The sequence below is a fragment of the Leopardus geoffroyi genome, chromosome B2, assembly GCF_018350155.1.
Source record: "Leopardus geoffroyi isolate Oge1 chromosome B2, O.geoffroyi_Oge1_pat1.0, whole genome shotgun sequence".
Taxonomy (NCBI): Eukaryota; Metazoa; Chordata; class Mammalia; order Carnivora; family Felidae; genus Leopardus; species Leopardus geoffroyi.
Genome location: NC_059332.1, coordinates 75,129,651 through 75,150,886, shown reverse-complemented (window position 1 = coordinate 75,150,886; position 21,236 = coordinate 75,129,651). Strand labels below are relative to the sequence as shown.

The following is a 21,236-nucleotide window of genomic DNA, read 5'->3' as shown; positions in this document are numbered from 1 at the left end:
GTTAATTTTTACATGTAGAGATTATAATATAATGAAGACAGAATTGAAAGGAAATATATTGGTTTTATTGCAGGGCTGTTGAATGCAATGGTCAAGAAATAATTCTTGAGATGTTTTATGGTGCAGCTTAGTAAGTTTATTTGAGTAGCATGGGGACAGGACCCATGGACAGAAAGAGCTGTGCTATTGCTGTATGAAGCCAGTGGTTATATGCTTAGTACTCAAGAGATAGGGGATGTGCAGGAAGTACTAGATCATAAAGGTCTTCTTCGAATTTCTGCTTGTAAAACTAGTTTCACAAGATTTATCTGGTGCCTATCATTCAGTTCAATATTAACTATTGGTGAGATAGCCAGGCAGTCATGAGACCTTTTAAGAATGTAGTAACCAGCATGTATTTAATCCTTATCAGAATTATGGATGCCATAGATCAGCCTTCTGGGCTAAAGGTGAAAATTTTCTGCTTCTATCCCTCATCAGTGTCAGTAAATATAAATGAGAATAACTCCTCTATTAATAGAATTGTTTTCAGATTGTTCCACAAAGCAGAAGCAAACTATGCTATAGATAAGAGATACATTGAAAACAAAATGCTATGGAAAGACTAAAAATAAAGACGTTGGAAAATGCAACCAGCAGGAAATCAGGGTTATACCTGACATCAGACAGTGTAGAGTCTATATCAAAAAGCATTAAGTGAGACAAAAGACTCTTTATAATTCTGAAAAGTACAATTTTGAATAAAGTTAAAAAAGTAAGGAATATCTATGCATCAAATAACACAGCAGTCACCCTCATAAAAAAGACCCTACAGAACACGCAGAGGGGAATAAACACCAATACTAGCAGACTTTAACATATTTCTCTCAGTGCTGGTCACACCAAAGGTAAAAAACTGTTTCCATATATGAATTCCTCAAATTTCTAAAGAAATTTGTTTTGCCAGATAATGAGAAAATTCACTTGAGAAATTGGGAAAATGGAAAAGAGTATTATTATAACTTCCTTTTGAGAATTAAAGCTTAATAAATAACACAGAGACATTACTGGTTTGAAAGATCCAATGATAGAAGTCAAAAAGAAGAGCTGGAAATGGTGACATACAAAGAGGTTAAGACTGACATTTCCCAATCTTCATAGGAACATGTAGGTGAGAGATTGTAATGATCTAATTAATTTTGCTTGTAGCTCTTGCCATTTTCTGGTAATAGATCTCTTAATTTCTGTGTTTAGACCATTTACATTTAATGGAATTATTGTTATGTTTGGATTTCTGTCTACTATTTTATTATTAGGTGTTTATTCCCTCTGTTTTTCATCTCTTTATTTCTCCCTTTCCTGTTTGAATATTTTATTCCATTTTATCTTTGACTTTTTGACAATATCTTTTTATAGGCTGGTTTTGGTACTTTCTGTAAGAATTATACTATATAGGAGCATCTGCATGGCTCAGTCAGTTAAGCGTCCAACTTCAGCTCAGGTCATGATCTCACAGTTAGTGAGTTTGAACCCCACTTCAGGCTCTGTGCTGACAGCTCGGAGCCTGGAGCCTGCTTCAGATTCTGTGTGTGTCTCTCTCTCTCTCTCTGACCCTCCCCCACTCACATTCTGTCTCTGTCTCTCTCTCAAGAATAAATAAACATTAAAAAAAATTAAAAAAAAAAGAATTATACTATATATAATTTTTCAGTCTACTTGAAATGACCATTTTATCAGTTCAGTTGGAATGTTCATACCTTATCATCATTTGTCTAATTACTTTCCTTTGATTATGTTATAGTTGTTATATCCACTTACATCTCCATACATACATTACATAAAATTTTTTAAATTGAGATGTAATTGACACATAACATTAAATTAGCTTCAGGTATGCAATATAATGAGTTGATATTTGTGTATATTGTGAAATGATCACCATAATAAGTCTAGCTAACATCTGCCACCATACAGTTATAAAAAAATTTCTTCTTGTGATGAGAATTTTTAAGATTTATTCTCTTAGCAACTTTGTAAATATGCAATGCAGTATTATTAACTATACTCACCATGCCATATGTACATTTGTAAATATGCAATGCAGTATATATTAACTATACTCACCATGCTATATGTATACTCATATGCTATATGTACTCACCATGACATATGTACATATGTCATGCTACACCTATGACTTATTTATTTTATGACTGTATGTTTGTACTTTTTTAACACCTTCATCCATTTCCTCCACCCATCTACTTCCCACCTCTGGCAACCACCAATCTTTTTCTGTATCTATGAGCTTATTTTTTGTTTTTGTTTTTGTTTTCTTTTTAGATTCCACGTATAAGTAAGATCATATACTGTGTTTGTTTTTCTCTGACTTTATTTCACTTAGCATAATGCTGTCAAGATCCATCCATGTTGTTGCAAATCGTGAAATTTCCCTCTTTTTTTTAGTATGGCCAAATTATATTTTATATATATACATATGTATGTACACACACACACACACACACACATACACACACCACGTTTTTCTTTATTCATTCATCCGTTGATGGACTTTTAGGTTGTTTCCATATCTTGGCAATTGCAAATAATGCTGTAGTGAACATGGGGGTACATATATCCTTTCCATGTTGTTTTTTTCTTTTCTTCAGATAAAAACCCAGAGATAGAATTGCTAGATCATATGATAGTTCTATTTTTAATTGTTTGAGGAAACTCCATATTGTTTTCCACAGTGGATATACCTATTTACATTCCCACCAAGAGTGTGGGAGAAAAGGTTCATCAAAAACCTCCAAAAAAGGGAAACTTTTTTCCCCATATCCTCACCAATACTTGTATTTCTTGTTTTTTTGAGAATAGCCATTCTAACAGGTGTGAAGTGATATCTTGTGGTTTTGATTTGCATTTTCCTGATGATTGCGGATACTGAGTTTCCTTTCATGTGTCTGTTGGCCATCTGTGTATCTTCTTTGGAAAAATGTCTATTCAGATCCTTTGCCCATTTTAACTGGATTGTTTGTTTTGCTACTGAATTCTTATGAAAAATATTTTTGATGTAATAATGTAATGTTTATTATTTTGATTTTAACTGTCATACATATTTCAAAGAATTTAAGAGGGAAAGGATAATCTGTTACAGTTACCCAGATGGTTGTCATTTAGGTTATCTTCAGGTATCATTTCCTTTCTATGTGAAAAATGTCCTTTAGCATTTCTTTTAGAGCAGGTTTGCTGGAGACTGCTTGTCTTCATTTTCCTTCATCTGAGAATGTCTTTATTTCACTTTCTTTCCTGAGGGGTATTTTCACCAGTTATAGAATTTTGGGTTGACACTTCTTTACCTTCAGCACGTTAAAAATGCCATTCCTCTTCCCTCTGGCCTCCCTTGTTTCTGATGAGAAACTTGTAGTCATCCGAATTGTATATGTATGCAATGAGTAGGTTGGTTTTTCTCTGGCATCTTTAAAGATGTTTTCTTTTTTCTAGTTTTCAGCATTTTGAAATAATTTTTCTGGATTTAGATTTTTTTCGATTATCTTCTTGGGGTTTGTTGAGCTTCTTGAATTTGTAATTTTATATCTGGTGCCAAATTGATAAATGTTTAGCCGTTATTTCTACAAATATTTTTTCTTTCTCCTCTCCTTTTGGCATTCTGTTGATAAAAATGTTAGGTTTTTTGGTATTGTCCCACAGGTCCCTGAGGCTCTGACTTTTTCTTTTCCAGTTTTTTTTCTTTGTTTTTCAGATTGGTTGGTCCATCTTCAAGTTTACTGACCCTTTTCTCTTGTATCTCCATTCTGTTCTTGAGCCCATCCTATGAATATTTTTAGTTATTATATTTTTCAGTTCTAAAATTTCTACTTGGTTCTTTATAGCTTTAATTTGTTCACCAAGACTGTTTTTTTCCATTCATTTCAACAGATTTTGCCCTTATGCTTTGGGGTATGGTTACAATAACTGTTTTTAAATCTTTAATAACTCCATTCTCTGTGTTGTCATTGATTTTTCTTTTTCCTTTGAAAGTTAACATTTACCTGTTTCTTCATATGCTGAGTAATTTTTGCATGTATCCTGGACATTTGCATTGTAGGTTTTGGTTAAATCCCAAAGGGAATACAGTTCTTTTTAGTTTTTGCAGTCAGTCAAACTGGTTAGGTGAGTTCATAAGTTGGACCCTTGTTTTATGGATCGTGGTTCCAATATTCCATTTTCATAGCCACTTTGTAGTGCTATTTGGTTCTGTTCATCGTGTGTACTGCCCAAAGGTCAGTGTAGGATCCATACAGCGGTTTATACCATAGTTTAGTTCTCATATCTTTTGTGAGACTGTTCAAGATCAGGTCTCTACATGCATAGCTCAGAGGCAAGCCCAGGAGTTCATATACAACTTTATGGGATTGTTCTCTTGAGTTCCCTTCTTTCTATGATCTCACTGATACTTTTTGTCTCCTTGAGGCCCCCTTTCCAGCCCACTAGCCGGAAAACTGGACCTTTAGTTTCCTTGCTCTGTAGTATACTTCTTCTACCTGCATTTGCATTTAGGGCCAAGTGACTGGAAGACAAAGAAAAATGCTACAGACGTTTAATCCATGATCTTGGGACCATTGCTTCTCTGGCTAAAAAGAATGATTTTCCTATCTTACAATTTTAGACATCTGCAGTGGTCATGCTCCTGCCCCCCACTGTGGGATTCACAGGGGGCTGGGGCTGGAGAGAATGGAAAATAAGAATGGATTTCCCTCTTCTGTAACCTTTAAGAGCCAGCCCCCTTTCCTGATTCTTGGACCAGAAAAAGAAAGCTTTTTTTGGCATTCTTTTTGTCTGCACTCAGTTGCACTTCTAGCATTTCTGTTACTTTTTAGTCAAGGCCAGTTGATCACAGAGGGGAAAAAAAAGCCAGGCTGTACTGAAGGGCAAAACTCCAGGAAACTCACTGTTGGTTTGGTGGTACCTGGGATTCAGGTCTTCTTCCCCTGCTCCTCTGCTGCCATTTACTTTTCAGACTCTTCATATAGCTTCCTGATGCATTCTGCACAAGGTTTATAGTTAGATTCATTGGGAGAGACAAGGTAAAGTATGCTTACACCATCTTGCACAGAACCAGAACCCTCAGATTGTTATTTTTAGGAGGTGAATGTGTGAAACTCAGTCTAACTTGGTCTTAAGTTTCAGGGGGAAACATCAGAGAATATGTTTTCCAATATATATTCACATATCTTCCTCATTTCACTGGGTACATATTTGCTACAGTAATTTTGGTAATAAAGGTCATTCTGTTGAAAATGATTTATGTAAAAATAAGAACATGACATAATTTGTAAAATTTCTACAGTCTAAGGATTTTTAAAAATTCTTGGCCTTGTTGGTATTTGTATTCTTCTGTTTCTCTTCATGCTGTGATGGAGAAAATACTACAGAAATTACAAGGTTCACATTTCCTGTGAGGAGGTGGGTAGGGTTGTTAGGCTGGTTTATATCATAACTTTATCTTTTCACATAGTTGCTCCCAGGACCTGGAGTATAGTTAGTATTCTGTAAAAGTTTGTCAAATGGGTAAATGATGGTTAATTCTTGACCTAATGTATAGTTCTGTTTTGCCTTTCAAATATGCTTATAACTTCTCCACAAGTTACATTCTACATTGTGGGTTAAATATGCTGTTGGGTATATGTTGGAGAATCTCTTTTCTTTAGTGGGTACAGGAATGACCACTATATCATTTACGACTTGGTTTTGGTACATATAACAGCAAGAACAACAACAGTAAAAACAAGTAACAGTGATGTGGTTAGGATGTAGCTTATTTTTCTTTCACACATGAAGGAAATCAGAGGTAGACAGTCTGGGCCTGTTGGGTGGGTCACAGAGTCATCAGGAACATTGCTGCACTTCCATCTTCCAGAACACTTCATGGTCCTGACTGACTATGGGTCTTAGATAGCATTTGCACATTCCAAGCTGGTTGCTGGAAGAAATGGGAGAAACACAAGAAGGGCCGCCTTCCAGTGGAGTCCGCTAGCTCCCTTTAAGGAGCCTTCCCTACATCCCACACATCCCTTCCACTCACATTCATTGTTCAGAACTCATTCACAGGGCCTCTTTTATAGGGGAGTCTGGAATTTTAGTCGTTTATCTGATACATTACCACCCAAACAATACAGGGACCTCTTACTGCGGAAGAAGGGGAGAATAGATGTTACGGTAAAGAGCAGTGTCTGCCTGTACCCAGAGCTGCCAGAAACAAGGATAGAGATTTAACAAATGTAAATAAGAAGTATGGTTATATAGGTATATATTCTTGAGATTGAGATAAACGGTTCTTAATAGTTCTTAGTATTTTTAATAGCCTTACAGATTCACTGTATAACAGCAAAAATATGAAGAAGTGAAAAGTTTGTCTCCCTTTCACTTTTGTGCCCCAGCTAGCTTGTTCCCCTTTCTAAACAGTAACTGTGGTTGCTAGCACTCAATATGTTTCCATTATACACTGGAAATATTGTATGGCTTCTATTTATTTATTTACTTATTTGACAGTGAGCAAGGGAGGGGCGGGGGGGTGGGGAGCGGTGGACAGAGTATCTAAGGTGCTGTACTGACAGCACAGAGCCAAATGCGGGGCTTAAACTCACCAACCCTGTGAGATCAGGACCTGAGCTGAAGTCCGACGCTTAACTGACTGAGTCACTCAGTAACCCTTGGTTTATATATTTTTAAGGTTAATTTTCTTGTTAAATGTTACTGCTGTAGGGCATGGCTCAGATCTGCCTTTGGTGTGGCAGCTAGGAGGTGGTGTTACAAAGACAAGTGTTGCAGTTGAGAGTATCTTTGTGAATCATGCAGGGACGAGGAAGACAGATTGAGAATCTTGAGCCCAGGTTGAACCTTCTGTCATTTGCCTGGTGCTCAGCAACTGCTTCTGAAGCCCTGTTTTCTCTTTCTTTAGTGAGCTAGCCTCGGGACGGAGATTCCTCAATGTGGTGAATAACAAACATCATGGGTGAACGCTGCTGACACACTTGCAGTGTTTTCATGAAATGGCATCACTAGTCAGGCAAAGAACCAGGTCTTCCCGTTACTTTACCTGCCTATCAGGGATTTGCCTGCTCTGGTTCCTGCCTGTCTTCCCCAGGGTCACCTTGCATCATTCTTCCCTTAGTTGACGTTTCCTTCCTTGTACTTTCTCCGAGAAGCCAAGCTGTTCTGAGCTGGGGTTTGTGCCCCTGCCGTTTCCTGCACAGTCACCCTGAGTCTTTCACCTGGTCAGCTTCTACTCTTCCGTTTCTCCTTCAGATCTCATTTTATTTTACTTTATTTTATTTTATTTTTAATGTTTTTATTTGTTTTGAGAGACAAAGTACAGATGGGGGAGAGGCAGAGAGAGAGGAAGAATCCCAAGCAGGATCTGCACTGTCAGATCTCACGAACTATGAGATCATGACCTGAGCTGAAACCAAGAGTCAGATGCTTAACCTACTGAGCCACCGAGGTACTTCCAGTTCTCATTTTAGTATCACTGCTTAGTCAGCTCTTCCCTTTCAAGCCCCTAAGTTAAGTTTTCCCTTTTCTTTCCCTGTACTTACCACAGTGTTATTTTATAATTATTTGTGTAGCTCTTCATGTAATATCCTGTTAAGCTCTCTAGATTGTTAGCTTCATGAGACTCTGGACCATATTTGACATAACACTGTTTCATTGGCTCTGTGCCTGCAAGCATTATAAGCATTCACTCAACAAATATTTGGTGAAAAATCTTTGGTGAGTGTGATGATTACTTTTATGTGTCATTTTAGCTAGGCCCCTGGATGTCCTGACATTTGGTCAAATATTATTCTGGGTGTGTGTGTGAGGGTGTTTCTGGATGAGATTAACACTTGAATTGGTAGACTGAGTAAAGCAGACTTCCCTACCTAATGTGGTTGGGCCTCATCCAGTCAGCTGCGAGTCTGAATAGTACAAAAAGGCTGACCCTCTTGTGACAAAGAGGGAACCCCTCTTGCTTGAATACCTTCAAGCTAGGACATTGATTTTTTCCCCTACCTTTGGATTTGAACTAAAACACTGGCTCTTCCTGGATCTTAAGCCTGCTGGCCTTTGGACTGTAACTATACTGTCAGCTCTCCTGATTTCCCAGTCCTTTGGGCTTGGTCTAGAACTACACCATTGGCTCTCCTGGGTCTCCAACTTGCCAACTTCAGATCTGGGGACTTGTCAGCCTTCATAATTGCATGAACCAATTCGTTATAATAAATTTCTTCATATATGTGATGTTTATACACACATCCTTTCATTCTGTTTCTCTGGAGACCCTTGAGCAATTCCGTGAACTTCACAAGCTCCCATAAAGTAACTAAGAGGAGACCAAACATTTTTGAAAATCTCAACTGTGGATCTGAAGTAAGAAAGCCATCTTGTGGTGTTTCTGGGAATATCATGTTGATATGTGAGATACATCGCTTAGACACTGAAGCATAGTTCTCTGCAACAGTTCCTATCTTTTTTTTAGTTTTTTAAAAAATTCCAGTTAGCAGACATACAGTGTAATATTACTTTCAGGTGTACAATATAGTGATTCAACACTTTTATATAGCAGTGTTCATCACAGCAAGTGCCCTCCTTGATCCCCATCACCTACTTCATGCATCCCCCACCTACCTCCCCTCTGGTAACCATGTGTTTGTTCTCTATAGTTAAGAGTCTGTTTTTTGGTTTGCCTCTTTCTCTCTCTCTCTCTCTCTTTGCTTGTTTGTTTTGTTCCTTAAATTACACACATGAATGAAATCATACAGTATTTTTCTTTCTCTGGCTGACATATTTGGCTTAGCATTTTACTCTCTAGCTCTATCCATGTTGTTGCAAATGGCAAGATTTCATTCTTTTATATGGCTGAGTAATATTCCATTTTACACACACACACACACACACACACACACACACACACCCCACATCTTCTTTATCCATTTATCAGTCGATGAACACTTGGGCTGTTTCCATAATTTGGCTATTGTAGATAATGCTGCTATAAACATTGGGGTACATATATCCCTTTGAATTAATATTTTTGAATTCTTTGGGTAAATATCTAGAAGTGCAATTGCTGGATTGTTGGGTAGTTCTATTTTTAACTTTGTGAAGAAGCTTCTTACCTGTTTTTCACAGTACCAGTGTCTGTACCAGTTTACATTCCCAGCAATAGTGCATGAGGGTCCCTTTTTCTCCGCATTTTCACAACACCTGTTATTTCTTGTGTTGTCGATTTAAGCCGTTCTGACAGGTGTCAGGTGAGATCTCGTTGTAGTTTTGATTTGCATTTCCCTGATCATAAGTGATGGTGAGCATCTTTTCATGTGTCTATTGGCCATCTGTATGTCTTTGGAAAAATGTCTATTCATATCTTCTGCCCATTTTTTAATTGGATTGAGTTTTATAAGTTGAATGTTGAGTTTGAGTTTTATAACTCCTGTATATATTTTGGATACTAACCCTTTATTAGATATGTTATTTGGAAATATCTTCTCCCATTCCATAGGTTGCCTTTTGTTTTTTTGTTTCCTTTGCTGTCTGCAATAGTTCTTAAAATATTTTGTACCAAAGTCCCCTTTGGAAATTTTTATATATAATAGGCTTTGTGTTAGGTATTGTTGCTCAACTGTAGGCTAATTTAAGTGTTCTAAGCACATTTAAGGTAGGTTAAGCTAAGTTATAATGTTTGGTAGGTTAGATGTATTAAACGCATTTTTTACTTAATGGTATTTTCAATTTATGATGGGTTTGTCAGGGTACAACCCTGTTGTAAAACTTATTGAGACCCTGATCCATCTTGACATTTTATTAGGTACTATTCAAATATGAATATCACAGTTCCTGTTCACCAGAAGCACCTAGACCTTGGGCAGGGTAAAACAGTGCTTCAGCAGAAATAATGAATGGAGTGCGAAGTTCCATGATAGAAGTACATGATGTTATGGGAGTACATTGGAGGACATCTCATAATCCAGAGAGGAGGAGGAAAAGCCTTCTTGAAGATCGTCATCATTCAGGATAGGCAAGGGACATTTACAAATTCATGTGTAATTTAATTGGTAATGTGTTGAATTGCCATCTAATTTTTATACTCTGTAGAATCTTTGATTAGCTCAAGGAATTAAGAAATCAAACAAAGGGGTGCCTGGGTGGCTCAGGTCATGATCTCATGGTTCATGAGATTGAGCCCCATATCGAGTTCTATGCTGACAGCATGGAGTCTGCTTGGGATTCTCTCTCTCTCTCTCTCTCTCTCTCTCTCTCTCTCTCTCCGCCCCTCCCTTACACATACACTCTCTTTCAAAATGAATTAAGAAACATTTTAAAAAAGATAAACCAAACAAAGGCACAATAGATGATTACCTTGCAATCCTGATGTTCCGGTTCACTATATGAATAATCATTACACATACTATCATAGGCATACCTGGAGGATTTTGTCTAGGTCACATATATTACACTTTTTAGAATAGTGTAAATGTGCATGTGATTAGTAGGGACTCTACTGGCAATAGGTATTACCCATTTGGTTTGGATTATTCATACACAGTTCAATCAAAGATCTGAGATCTGGCTTTTTTTTCTTTTTTTTTTCTGAAATCATTTGTGTTCATTTGTAGTTTCAGTAATTTACTAAGAATTACCAGTCTGGTTATTTACCAGGTACTTTTACTGGTTTGGTGACTTTGTGAAATTTACCTTAAACCTTCCTTGGGGACAACAGCACTCCATCTTGCTGATAGAATTTTAAAATCTTTTTTTTTTAATGTTTACTTATTTATTTTGAGAGAGAGAGAGAGAGAGAGAGAGAGAGAATGCGAATGTGTGTGTGTGTGCATGTGTGGGGAAGGGGCAGAGAGAGGGAGAGAGAAAGAATCCCAAGCAGGCTGTGTGCTGTCAGTGCAGAGCCCTGTGTGGGGCTTGATGACATCAACTGTGAGATCATGACCTGTGCCGAAATCAAGAGTCTGACACTTAACAGACTGAGCCACCCAGGTGCCCCAAGTTTTTAAATCTTACTAATGATTGTAAGAGCTATGTTTGGAAAATATAGTATTGCTACTGATGGTTACTAATTTCTCGGCCTTACAAGGAATCTGTAGGAACTGGGTTTTAAGTGAGAAATACTTAAACTATTTAGTTAAACCTCTCATCCAATATTTTAAAAATCCATTGGCACAAATCAAAGCCACACTGATACTACCTCACACCAGTCAGAGTGGCTAAAAGGAACAAATCAGGAAACTACAGATGCTGGCGAAGATGTGGAGAAACGGGAACCCTCTTACACTGTTGGTGGGAATGCAAACTGGTGCGGCCGCTCTGGAAAACAGTGTGGAGGTTCCTCAAAAAATTAAAAACAGAACTTCCCTATGACCCAGTAATAGAACTACTAGAAATTTACCCAAGGGATACAGGAGTGCTGATGCATAGGGGCACTTGTACCACAATGTTTATAGCAGCACTTCCAATAATAGCCAATTTATGGAAAGAGGAATGGATAAAGAAGATGTGGTTTATATATTCAATGGAATACTACTTGGCAATGAAAAAGAATGAAATTGTGCCATTTGCAGCAATGTGGATGGAACTAGAAGGTATTATGCTGAGTGAAATAAGTCCATCAGAGAAGGACAGATCTCAAATGTTTTCACTCATGTGTGGAACTTGAGAAATTTAACAGAAGACCATGGGGAAAGGAAAGGGGAAAAAAATAGTTTCTAACAGAGAGGGAGGGAGGCAAACCACAAAAGACTCTTAAATACAGAGAACAAACTGATGGTGGATTGGGGGGTGGGGGAGAGGGGAAAAATGGGTGATGGGCATTTAAGAGGGCAATTGTTGGGATGAGCGCTGGGTGTTGTTATGTAAGCAGTGAACCACGGGAATCTACCCCAAAAAACAAGAGCACACTTCACACACTGTATGTTAGCCAATTTGACAATAAATTATATTCATAAAAAAGTAAATGAAAATCCACTGGCTCTCTTAGGTAGAGGTGTTCTTTCTTTTTATTAATTAAGCAAATGTGTCACTTAAACTACAAAATAGTTATACTTGCTTATATCCTAAAGTACGTAGATGAAATGAATTTTAGGTGTTATGGTTATGGTATTTTGCTGTAAATTTTAGGGTAATGAAACCAAATGTTTTTTTAAAGAAGCTGTTGTTAATATATTATTGGTTGTAGCTAATTGATTTTATGCCTCTTAAAGCAGATGATCATGAGAGAATTTAGTTGCACAGATGAATGCATTCAAAATAATCATTTAAAAACTTGCCTTGGAAATGTGTATTCTATCTGGCTGGTGGGTTTTGAAGAAATAAGGTTGTGTACCACCAAAAAAATTCTAGAAGTCATTATCTATGTTTTCAATTAGAATTAAATAGATCAATATCAAAGAGGAGTATTTGGCACTATGGAAGATCTGGGGGAAGAAACCATTCAGTAGAATGTGTCCAGGACAAATTAGTATCACTTCTCTTTCTGTAGTTATAAAATATGCATATAAACTATGTTAATACATAGTTGAAAATATTGACATATAAAGGTACAGCTCACTTTGATCTCTTTATTTCAGAATAATAATAAAAACAAACCTTACAATGAATACATTTTATAATGAATTATACATAAATAGATTACTTAAAGATATTTGTGATTTAGACAGTGTTTTCCTTTTTGCCGTTTTGCTTGATTACTTTGAGTCCTTCTTCAGGGAAAAAAACAAGGCAAATTACTGAAGCTCAAACATTAAAGATGGTTAGTGCAGAATTCAGAATGTATCTTTTCTGTTTTTATGGTAATTGTTTCTGATAAATTACTTAGGAAAAAGTTTCTTTCTCAGTTACCATGCAAGCACAGTTTTTAATAGAAGTCTCTTGTTATGCCAGGAATTTTGTTTTCATTTCTGCTTGATGGTCTCAGTTTTCTCAAGAAGATATACATAGATCAATTAGTAGAGTCCAGAAGAATAGTTGTCCTGTGTGCTATCCTCAGCAGTGAAACAGCATACCATTCTGCTGTCTAGGGATCTAGTCCAAAAGGTTTTTTAAGGAGTAGTGAAAGTAAAAGAAGGACAGAAAATGAGAAAACCAGGGTTGAACCTTGGGTGTATGAGAACGCTATTAGGGAATTAGAATTATAGGTGGTCTGGAAACCTAATATATGTATAGACGTCTAAACTTTTTAACTACATGAAAGACTCAGTAGAAAGCAAATGGAAGTTAGAAGCTGCGTGTATACTTGGGATACACTGTCCTTTGTTGGATAGGCCCCACAGCATAACCCTAAGGTAAAAATTCTTTGAAACAGATACTTGTTACATCAGCTTTTAATAAGGAGAATGCATTAAGATAGTGTTTCACTGTATTAAGCTAGCGTTTAATAAGGAGAATGTGTTAAGCTACTGTTTGTAATTTCTACAAAATATATATGAATATGTCTCTGTTAGTACGAAAAAATGAAACTTAGAGCCAGGATTATTAAATGGTTCAGAATTCCACTTACCATTTGCTGCATACTTTCTGGGAAGCCGCAGGTTGGTAGGAATCACCTTGATGTGTCATTCTTAAAAACTGTGGTTTAAACAAAATCATGCCATATATATTTTTGAATTTTCAGCGATTTTAAGATTTAAGTTTGCTTATGTGTTAACTTTTTTTTTTTTAATTCATAAAGATCAGTAATAGAATATGAACCCAATCATAGGACTTTAACCTGGACCAGTTCCCAAATTTTTAAGCCGTAGTTTTTTTGCTTTGTTTTGTTTTTGGTTGTTGTTTTTTCAGAGTCAAATTGACACTATTATGCCATAGAATATTTGGTTAACAGCATATGGGGGGTTGTAGTTACTAAACATGAAAGAATATCAGAAGATAGCCAGATGGCATTGTCATTCACATGGCATGCAATATGGGAGACCTGTTAGGTCAGACCGACATTGGAAAATTTATGTAAAAAGACTGGCTAATATACCAATAAATGACTAAGTGCCATTATTAAGTGAACACAGGAGAATATGTTAGTGCTTCTGATAATAAGTCTTATTCTCATAATATTGATAATTTTTATTCTTGGTTTGGAGGCCTATTTTCAAGGTGTAATATTCAGAAATTTACTGATTCTTTACATATGTTCATGTATTTTTGAGGCTCAGTTTTACTCTAGCTTTTTTCCCATTTTTAACTTACAAATTTTTCATTTTGAGCAAGAGAAAAATTTATTGAATTTTTCTTTCTTTTTCAATTACATTACTGTACATAATTCTGTTTAGAAAAAATTTTTTTTTAATGTTTATTCATTTTTGAGAGAGAGAGAGAGAAAGAGAGAGAGAGAAAGTATGAGCAGGGAAGGGGCTGAGAGAGAGGGAGACACAGAATCCAAAGCAGGCTCCAGGCTCTGAGCTGTCAGCACAGAGCCTGATGTGGGGCTCAAACTCACGAACCGTGAGATCATGACCTGAGCCAAAGTCTGACACTTAACAGACTGAGCCACCGAGGCGCCCCTACATAATTCTGTTTTATTCTGAAGAGTTATTCATGACATTATGTTTTTTTTTTAATTAAATTTTTTTAACGTTTATTTATTTATTTATTTTTTTTTTTAAATTTTTTTTTTTTTCAACGTTTATTTATTTTTGGGACAGAGAGAGACAGAGCATGAACGGGGGAGGGTCAGAGAGAGAGGGAGACACAGAATCAGAAACAGGCTCCAGGCTCTGAGCCATCAGCCCAGAGCCCGACGCGGGGCTCGAACTCACGGACCGCGAGATCGTGACCTGGCTGAAGTCGGACGCTTAACCGACTGCGCCACCCAGGCGCCCCAACGTTTATTTATTTTTGAGACAGGGAGAGACAGAGCATGAACAGGGGAGGGTCAGAGAGAGAGGGAGACACAGAATCTGAAACAGGCTCCAGGCTCTGAGCTGTCAGCACAGAGCCTGATGCGGGGCTCGAACTCACGGACCGTGAGGTCATGACCTGAGCCGAAGTCGGATGCTTAACCGACTGAGCCACCCAGGCACCCCTCATGACATTATGTTTTAAAGGATCAGTCTTCCCAGATATTTCTTTAACAGGTGAAGTATGCTTTCCATTTTACAATTACTTTTTTTTAAAAACAATATCCCTTACTGATTGCTTTTAATTTTAAACTTAATTTTACCAGAATTAATATGCTAATCAGTTTCCTCAGCAGCAGTTGTACTATTTTTTAAAATTTTAATATTTCTCAGAAGTTAAATATTTAAAGCTTTCCATTTTGTTTATGTAGCAAGTTACTGAATCCCAGTTATGTCAGGTACTTTTAACATTTATTTATTTATTTTGTTTAAATTTTAATTAATTTAATTTATTTTAATTAAATTCAATTAACTTTAGTTCATATACAGTGCAATATTGCTTTCAGGAGTAGAATTCATTGATTTCTCACTCATATACAATACCCAGTGCTCATCACCACAAGTGCCCTTCCTTAATACCTATCACCCATCTAACCCATCTCCCACCCAACTCCCCTCCAGCAGCCCTCACTTTGTTCCCTATCGTTAAGAGTCTCTTTTGGTTTCTTTCCCTCTTTTCTCTCCCTGCCTCCCACCCTGCCTTTCCATGTGTTCAGTTTTGTTTCTTAAATTCCACATATGAGTGAAATCATGACATTTGTCTTTCTCTAATTGATTTATTTCGCTTAGCATGCATTCTGTCTCCATCCATGTTGTTGCAAATGGCAAGATTTCATTCTTTTTGGTGGCTGAGTAATATTCCATTGTCTGTGCGTGTGTGTGTGTGTACATATATACATACCACATCTTCTTTATCCATTCATCAGTGGGTGGACAGTTGGATTTGCCATAGTTCAACTATTGTTGATAATACTGCTGTAAACGTTGGGGTGCATGTAACTCTTTGTATCTGTATTTTTTCTATTTTTAATTTCTTGAGGAACCTCCATACTGAGTGGCGGCACCAATTTGCATTCCCACCAACAGTGCAAGAAGGTTCCCCTTTCTCCACATCCTCGCCAACACCTCTTGTTTCTTGTGTTGTTAATTTTAGCCATTTGGACAGATGTGAGGTGGTTATCCCGTTGTGGTTTTGATTTGTATTTCCCTGATAATGAGTGATGTTGAGCATCTTTTCATGTGTCTTTTAGCCATCTGGATGTCTTCTTTGGAAATGTAGCCATGTTTTATGCCCATTTCTTAACAGGGCTGTTTGATTTTGGGGTGTTGAGTTTGATATGTTCTTTATACTAACCCTTTATCAGATATATCATTTGCAAATATCTTCTCCCATTCTGTAGGCTGCCTTTTAGTTTTGTTGATTGTTTCCTTTGCTGTGCAGAAGCTTTTTATCTTGATGAAGTCCCAATTGAGTTCATGTTTGCTTTTGTTTCTCTTCCCTTGTCTAGTAAGATTTTCTCTGATTGAGGTCAAAGAGTTTGCTACCTGTGTTCTCCTCTAGGATTTTGATGGTTTCCTATTTTGCACTTAAGTCTTTCATCCATTTTGAGTGTATTTTTGTGTATGGTGTAAGCAGTGGTCTAGTTTCATTCTTTGGCATGTCACCGTCCAGTTTTCTCAACATCATTTGTTGAAGAGACTTTTTTCCATTGGATATTCTTTCCTGCTTTGTCAAAGATTAGTTGACCATATATTTGTGGGTCCATTTCTGAGTTTTCTGTTTCATTTCATTGATGTATGTGTCTGTTTTTGTGTCAGTTCCATACTGTCTTGATGACTACAACTTTGTAATATATCTTGAAATCCGGAATTGTGATGCCTCCAGTTTCACTTTCCTTTTTCAGGATCGCTTTGGCTATTTGGGGTCTTTTGTGGTTCTATACAAATTTTAGGCTCGTATGTTCTAGCTCTGTGAAAAATGCTAGTGGTATTTATTTTTATTTTTATTTTTTTGTTTAATTTTGAGAGAGAGAAACAGAGCACAAGCAGGGAAGGGACAGAGACAGAGGGAGACACAGAATCTGAAGCAGGCTCCAGGCTATGAGCTGTCAGCACAGAGCCCTATGTGGGGCTCAAACCCACGAACCATGAGATCGTGACCTGAGCCGAAGTCAGATGCTCAACCAACTGAGTCACTGAGGCACCCTGCTGGTGGTATTTTGATAGGGATTGCATTAAATGTGTAGATTCCTTTGGTAGTATGGACATTTTAACAATATTTGTTCTGCCAATCCATGAGCATGGAATGCTTTTCCATTTCTTTGCGTCTTCTTCAGTTTCTTTCATAAGTCTTGTATGGTTTTCAGAGTACAGATCTTTTACTCTTTGGTTAGGTTTATTCCTAGATATCTTACTGTTTTTGGTGCAGTTGGAAATGGGATCAATTCTTTGATTTCTTTCTCTGCTGCTTTGTTATTGGTATATAGAAGTGCAACAGATTTCTGCTCATTGATTTTATATCCTCGGACCTTGCTAATTCATGTATTAGTTCTAGGTACTTTTCTAAGCACTGAAAATGGAGCAGTGGAAAAGAAAAAAAAACCCCAGACAAAATCCTGACCTCATGGTTTTGCATTGTGGTTGGAGGCACAAACCACTGATAAAAAAGCAAATGGCATGCAGAAGGTTCTAGCAATACCATGAGTGTCTCCCGGTGCCTACTGGAACTCCTAGGCAAAGGACTGACAGGCTGCACTGTCTGCTGTTCTCTAGGCATCCAGGAGAGAGTGGTTGGGCCAGCTACAGCTGAACACTATAGATTATCATTAGGAAAGGGCCCATCGAGCTCCTGGGGAACAGAACAGCTCCAGAGGACCCCCAACTGAACTTGTAACAATGGGGCATTTGCAGTCATAAGAGTGGCTGCTAGTGGAGAAAAATATCTGGAAACTGGACACCACCTGTGCTGATAGCACTTGGGAGACCTTCTGCTGAGAAGTCAAGATTGTATACAGCTTCTCATTCTGGAGGTTCTGGAGCCATCACTCCCAGCTAGCCCTTGTAGGCAATTTAGAGTGCTCCACTATGTGTCATTCAGTGGACTAATCTATTTGACTTTCTTCAATCTGTTCCCTGACCAGAAGTTTAATTAAACATAAGGCTTTTTCATCAGTGACATGAATAAATGGGCCTATTAATATAAAAAATAAGAAGAAAGAAAGAGTTGCTCATCTGTTGACCTCCTTCACCTACTTTCTGAGGTTCAATGTGTTCATTTCTCAACAGTCAGGGTCTGTCATCTACCTCTGGGATGAACCAAATTGTCTTTTCCCCTGAGTAGTAAACCTTCTAAAGACTTAGGAATCACTGTTCTACCATTGCAAGAAACTTTCAGGGGCAGAGGAGGATGGCTGTAGAATCACCCATTACAAAGTCAGTGGACACATGTCTACCCATCCAAGCTGTCTTAAGAAGCGTCAGTAATGGTCATAATGAGTGAACCCAACCATCATCATTTTGGTGCACTTTTGCCAGACCCAGAGAAACAGTTGTCAGTCTAGTCAAAGAAGTGTTTTGGGCTTCGGTAGCCCCAGGAGGAGTCATCTCCAGGGGAATGGCTCATCCCATTCTTCCAGATTAATGACTACTGGGGTTTCTCTGCTACTACTTCCCCTCTTATTATATTGCAGCAAATCTCTTCAGTCCATTCTGGGTTTTTGTGTCAGCCCATCAGTTATATTTTGTTACTTATTTTTGAGCTTCATGTTTTTTACAGTCAGTGTTCATGTAAACAGATAACATAGTATAAAATAATAGGGTTCTAATGGACATTCTGGCTGAGTCTGGAGAGGCTTTAGAGAGGCATTAGAGAGGAGGGAGCATTTAAGGTCAGGCTTGAAGGACAGAGAAGCAGAGAAAAATTTTTGTCCGTGGTGTCATGAAAGAGTAAAAGGGTGTGGTATGTTTAGGCAATGGTGAGAAAGTTTGTGTAGCTAGAAATGTAATAAGAACAGTAAGAGATAGTTTGGGGGAGCAGTGTTGGGTGTCTCAATTATATATAAGGCATTTCCTGATCTATTTTATAGGTTGAGGAACAGCAGGTCATAGGTGGTTCATAATTTTAAAATGTTCATAATTTAAAAATCTCTTGTAACTCCTATTCATTTATATATTTAATGACAGTAATAATATTTATGTCTTTCATTTGCATATCTTCACATCATTTTCTCCATTACCTAATTTCAAACCTCAAATATGAATGACACAGACCTGAAAATATTATAGTACTCTAATATATAAAGATGAGGAAACTGAGGTATTGAGAGATTACACAGTTGGATGGCCTTGTTTAGGCAATACCAGATGTTCTGATTTTTAATTCCATATATTTGTTGGATTTTAAGTGTGTGTACATCTATAGTTTTTGGTTATTATTCCCTTTAAATTACTGTTTGTTTGTTTTTTCCTCCATAGGACTTGGCTTTTACCCTGGAAGAGAGACAACAATTGAATATTCATGGATTGTTGCCACCTTGCTTCATCAGTCAGGATATCCAGGTTCTTAGAGTAATTAAAAATTTTGAGCGTCTGACCTCTGACTTTGACAGGTAACATATTCCTGAAGATGATTTTTATGTTTCTCTTAGGCAGTTGTCTATTTTTTTATTGGATGAGGAAGTTAAAATATTTAGTGATTTGGACAGAGTAGTCAAGTTTGAGAAGAATTTGCCTAGAAATACAATGATGTTTTTAAAAAAAATTACCTTCAGTAGCAGCATTTGAATAATATAAAATTTTCTTTTCTAAACTATATCCTCAGAGAGACCACTTTTCTCTTGTGATCAAATGGTTGCTATAAAGGTGAATTATCAGGAAATGCTATTCTAAAATATATGTATTTTTTATTTTGAGATAGAGTGTGAGCAGGGGAGGGGCAGAGAGAGAGGGGACAGAAGATCTGAAGCAGGCTGTGAGCTGTCAGCACAGAGCCCGACAGGGGGCTCAAACTCATGAACCGTGAGATCATGACCTGAGCTGAATCGGATGTTTCATTGACTGAGCCACCCAGGCACCCCAGGAAATGCCATTCTAGACAGAGCAAAACAGGTCATAGTGGCTTTTAGTCAGACTTTAAGTTCATTGTAGATAAAAGCATACTTTTTCAACTTCCAAGCTTGGTTCTAACACTACTGCAGATTTGGGTCACTTACTTTTAGAATTCAGTTTCTGTGTCTGCACAAAGGTGAAAGTAATGTTTTCCCTACCTTTGGAATTAGAGAGCCCTTAGTTGGAATTCTGGCTGTATTTCATGAGCAGTGGGGCCTTGAGCAAATTGCTGCAGCCACTGCCATGACCACTGTACATGCCTGGCCCTGTGCTTTTGACCTGGCCCTTTCTTAATAAGGTGCTGAAACCCTCCAAATCTCAGGTTTCTCATTTGTGGATTAAAAGAAGTGACAGTTCTTTGAAAATATTGCTGCAAAGGTTAGAAGAGGTAGCAGACCAGTACCTAGTAAGTATTTGTATTAGGGTTCTCCAGAGAAAAAGTACTAACATATATACAACATACATAACCTACTGGATCTATATAGATAGATTGACTGATTGATTGATTGATTTTAAGGAATTGGCTCATATGATTATGGAGCCAAGGTAAGTCCTAAATCCGTAGGCTACTGGCAGGCTGGAAACCAAGGGGAGAGTTGCAGTTCGAATCCAAAGGCAGTCTTTGGCAGGATTCCTTTCTGCTGTGGGGTTGAAGAGATTAATAATAATAATAATAATGAAGTAGCCGTCCAATTTCCCTTTGGTAGTCAGGATCAATCACCCCATCCCAACCCACCCCAAAAGAAAAGTAATTCTTTTCTTTGCTTGTTGATTCAGAGGCATATGGTGCCCAGAGTGGCTAGCAGTGGTTTTAACTTCCAGTTCAGTGAAATCATTGTCTCCTGGTGAAACATTCCTCCCTTTGGAACTAACACTTCTAGGCCGGCACAGCATAAGTTCACAGGGACAGGAAGCAGAAATTTTGTTAGTGGGTCACTGGAATGGGGGGGGGGGTCATAGTGGTGCCACTTTTATTTCCATCCTTTGGTTCCTTGACCTGTGAATTCTGGCTATAGGAGAAATAGTACCATATATTGGACACTGATTCAGAGTATAGCTAGCATTCTGGAGAACCTTGCCCCAGCTTTGCAAGGTGTTGCCACCTACCTCGTACTGTAACTGAGTCACCAGAAGGCCATTCTACCATTCTGTCAAGCCAGCTGCTTCAGGATGGTGGGAAACATGGTAAGACTAGTGAATTCCAAG

At 37.7% G+C, this 21,236-nt stretch overlaps 1 protein-coding gene across 1 annotated transcript in view; it reads left to right on the top strand.

The window, feature by feature from the left end:
- Positions 1-21,236, top strand: part of ME1 (malic enzyme 1) — a 189,691-nt gene that overhangs the window by 8,644 nt on the left and 159,811 nt on the right. Inside the window, exon 2 of the mRNA XM_045498908.1 lies at positions 19,398-19,531. Coding sequence (XP_045354864.1) covers positions 19,398-19,531 — 134 coding nt within the window. The remainder of the gene's footprint in view (positions 1-19,397; positions 19,532-21,236) is intronic.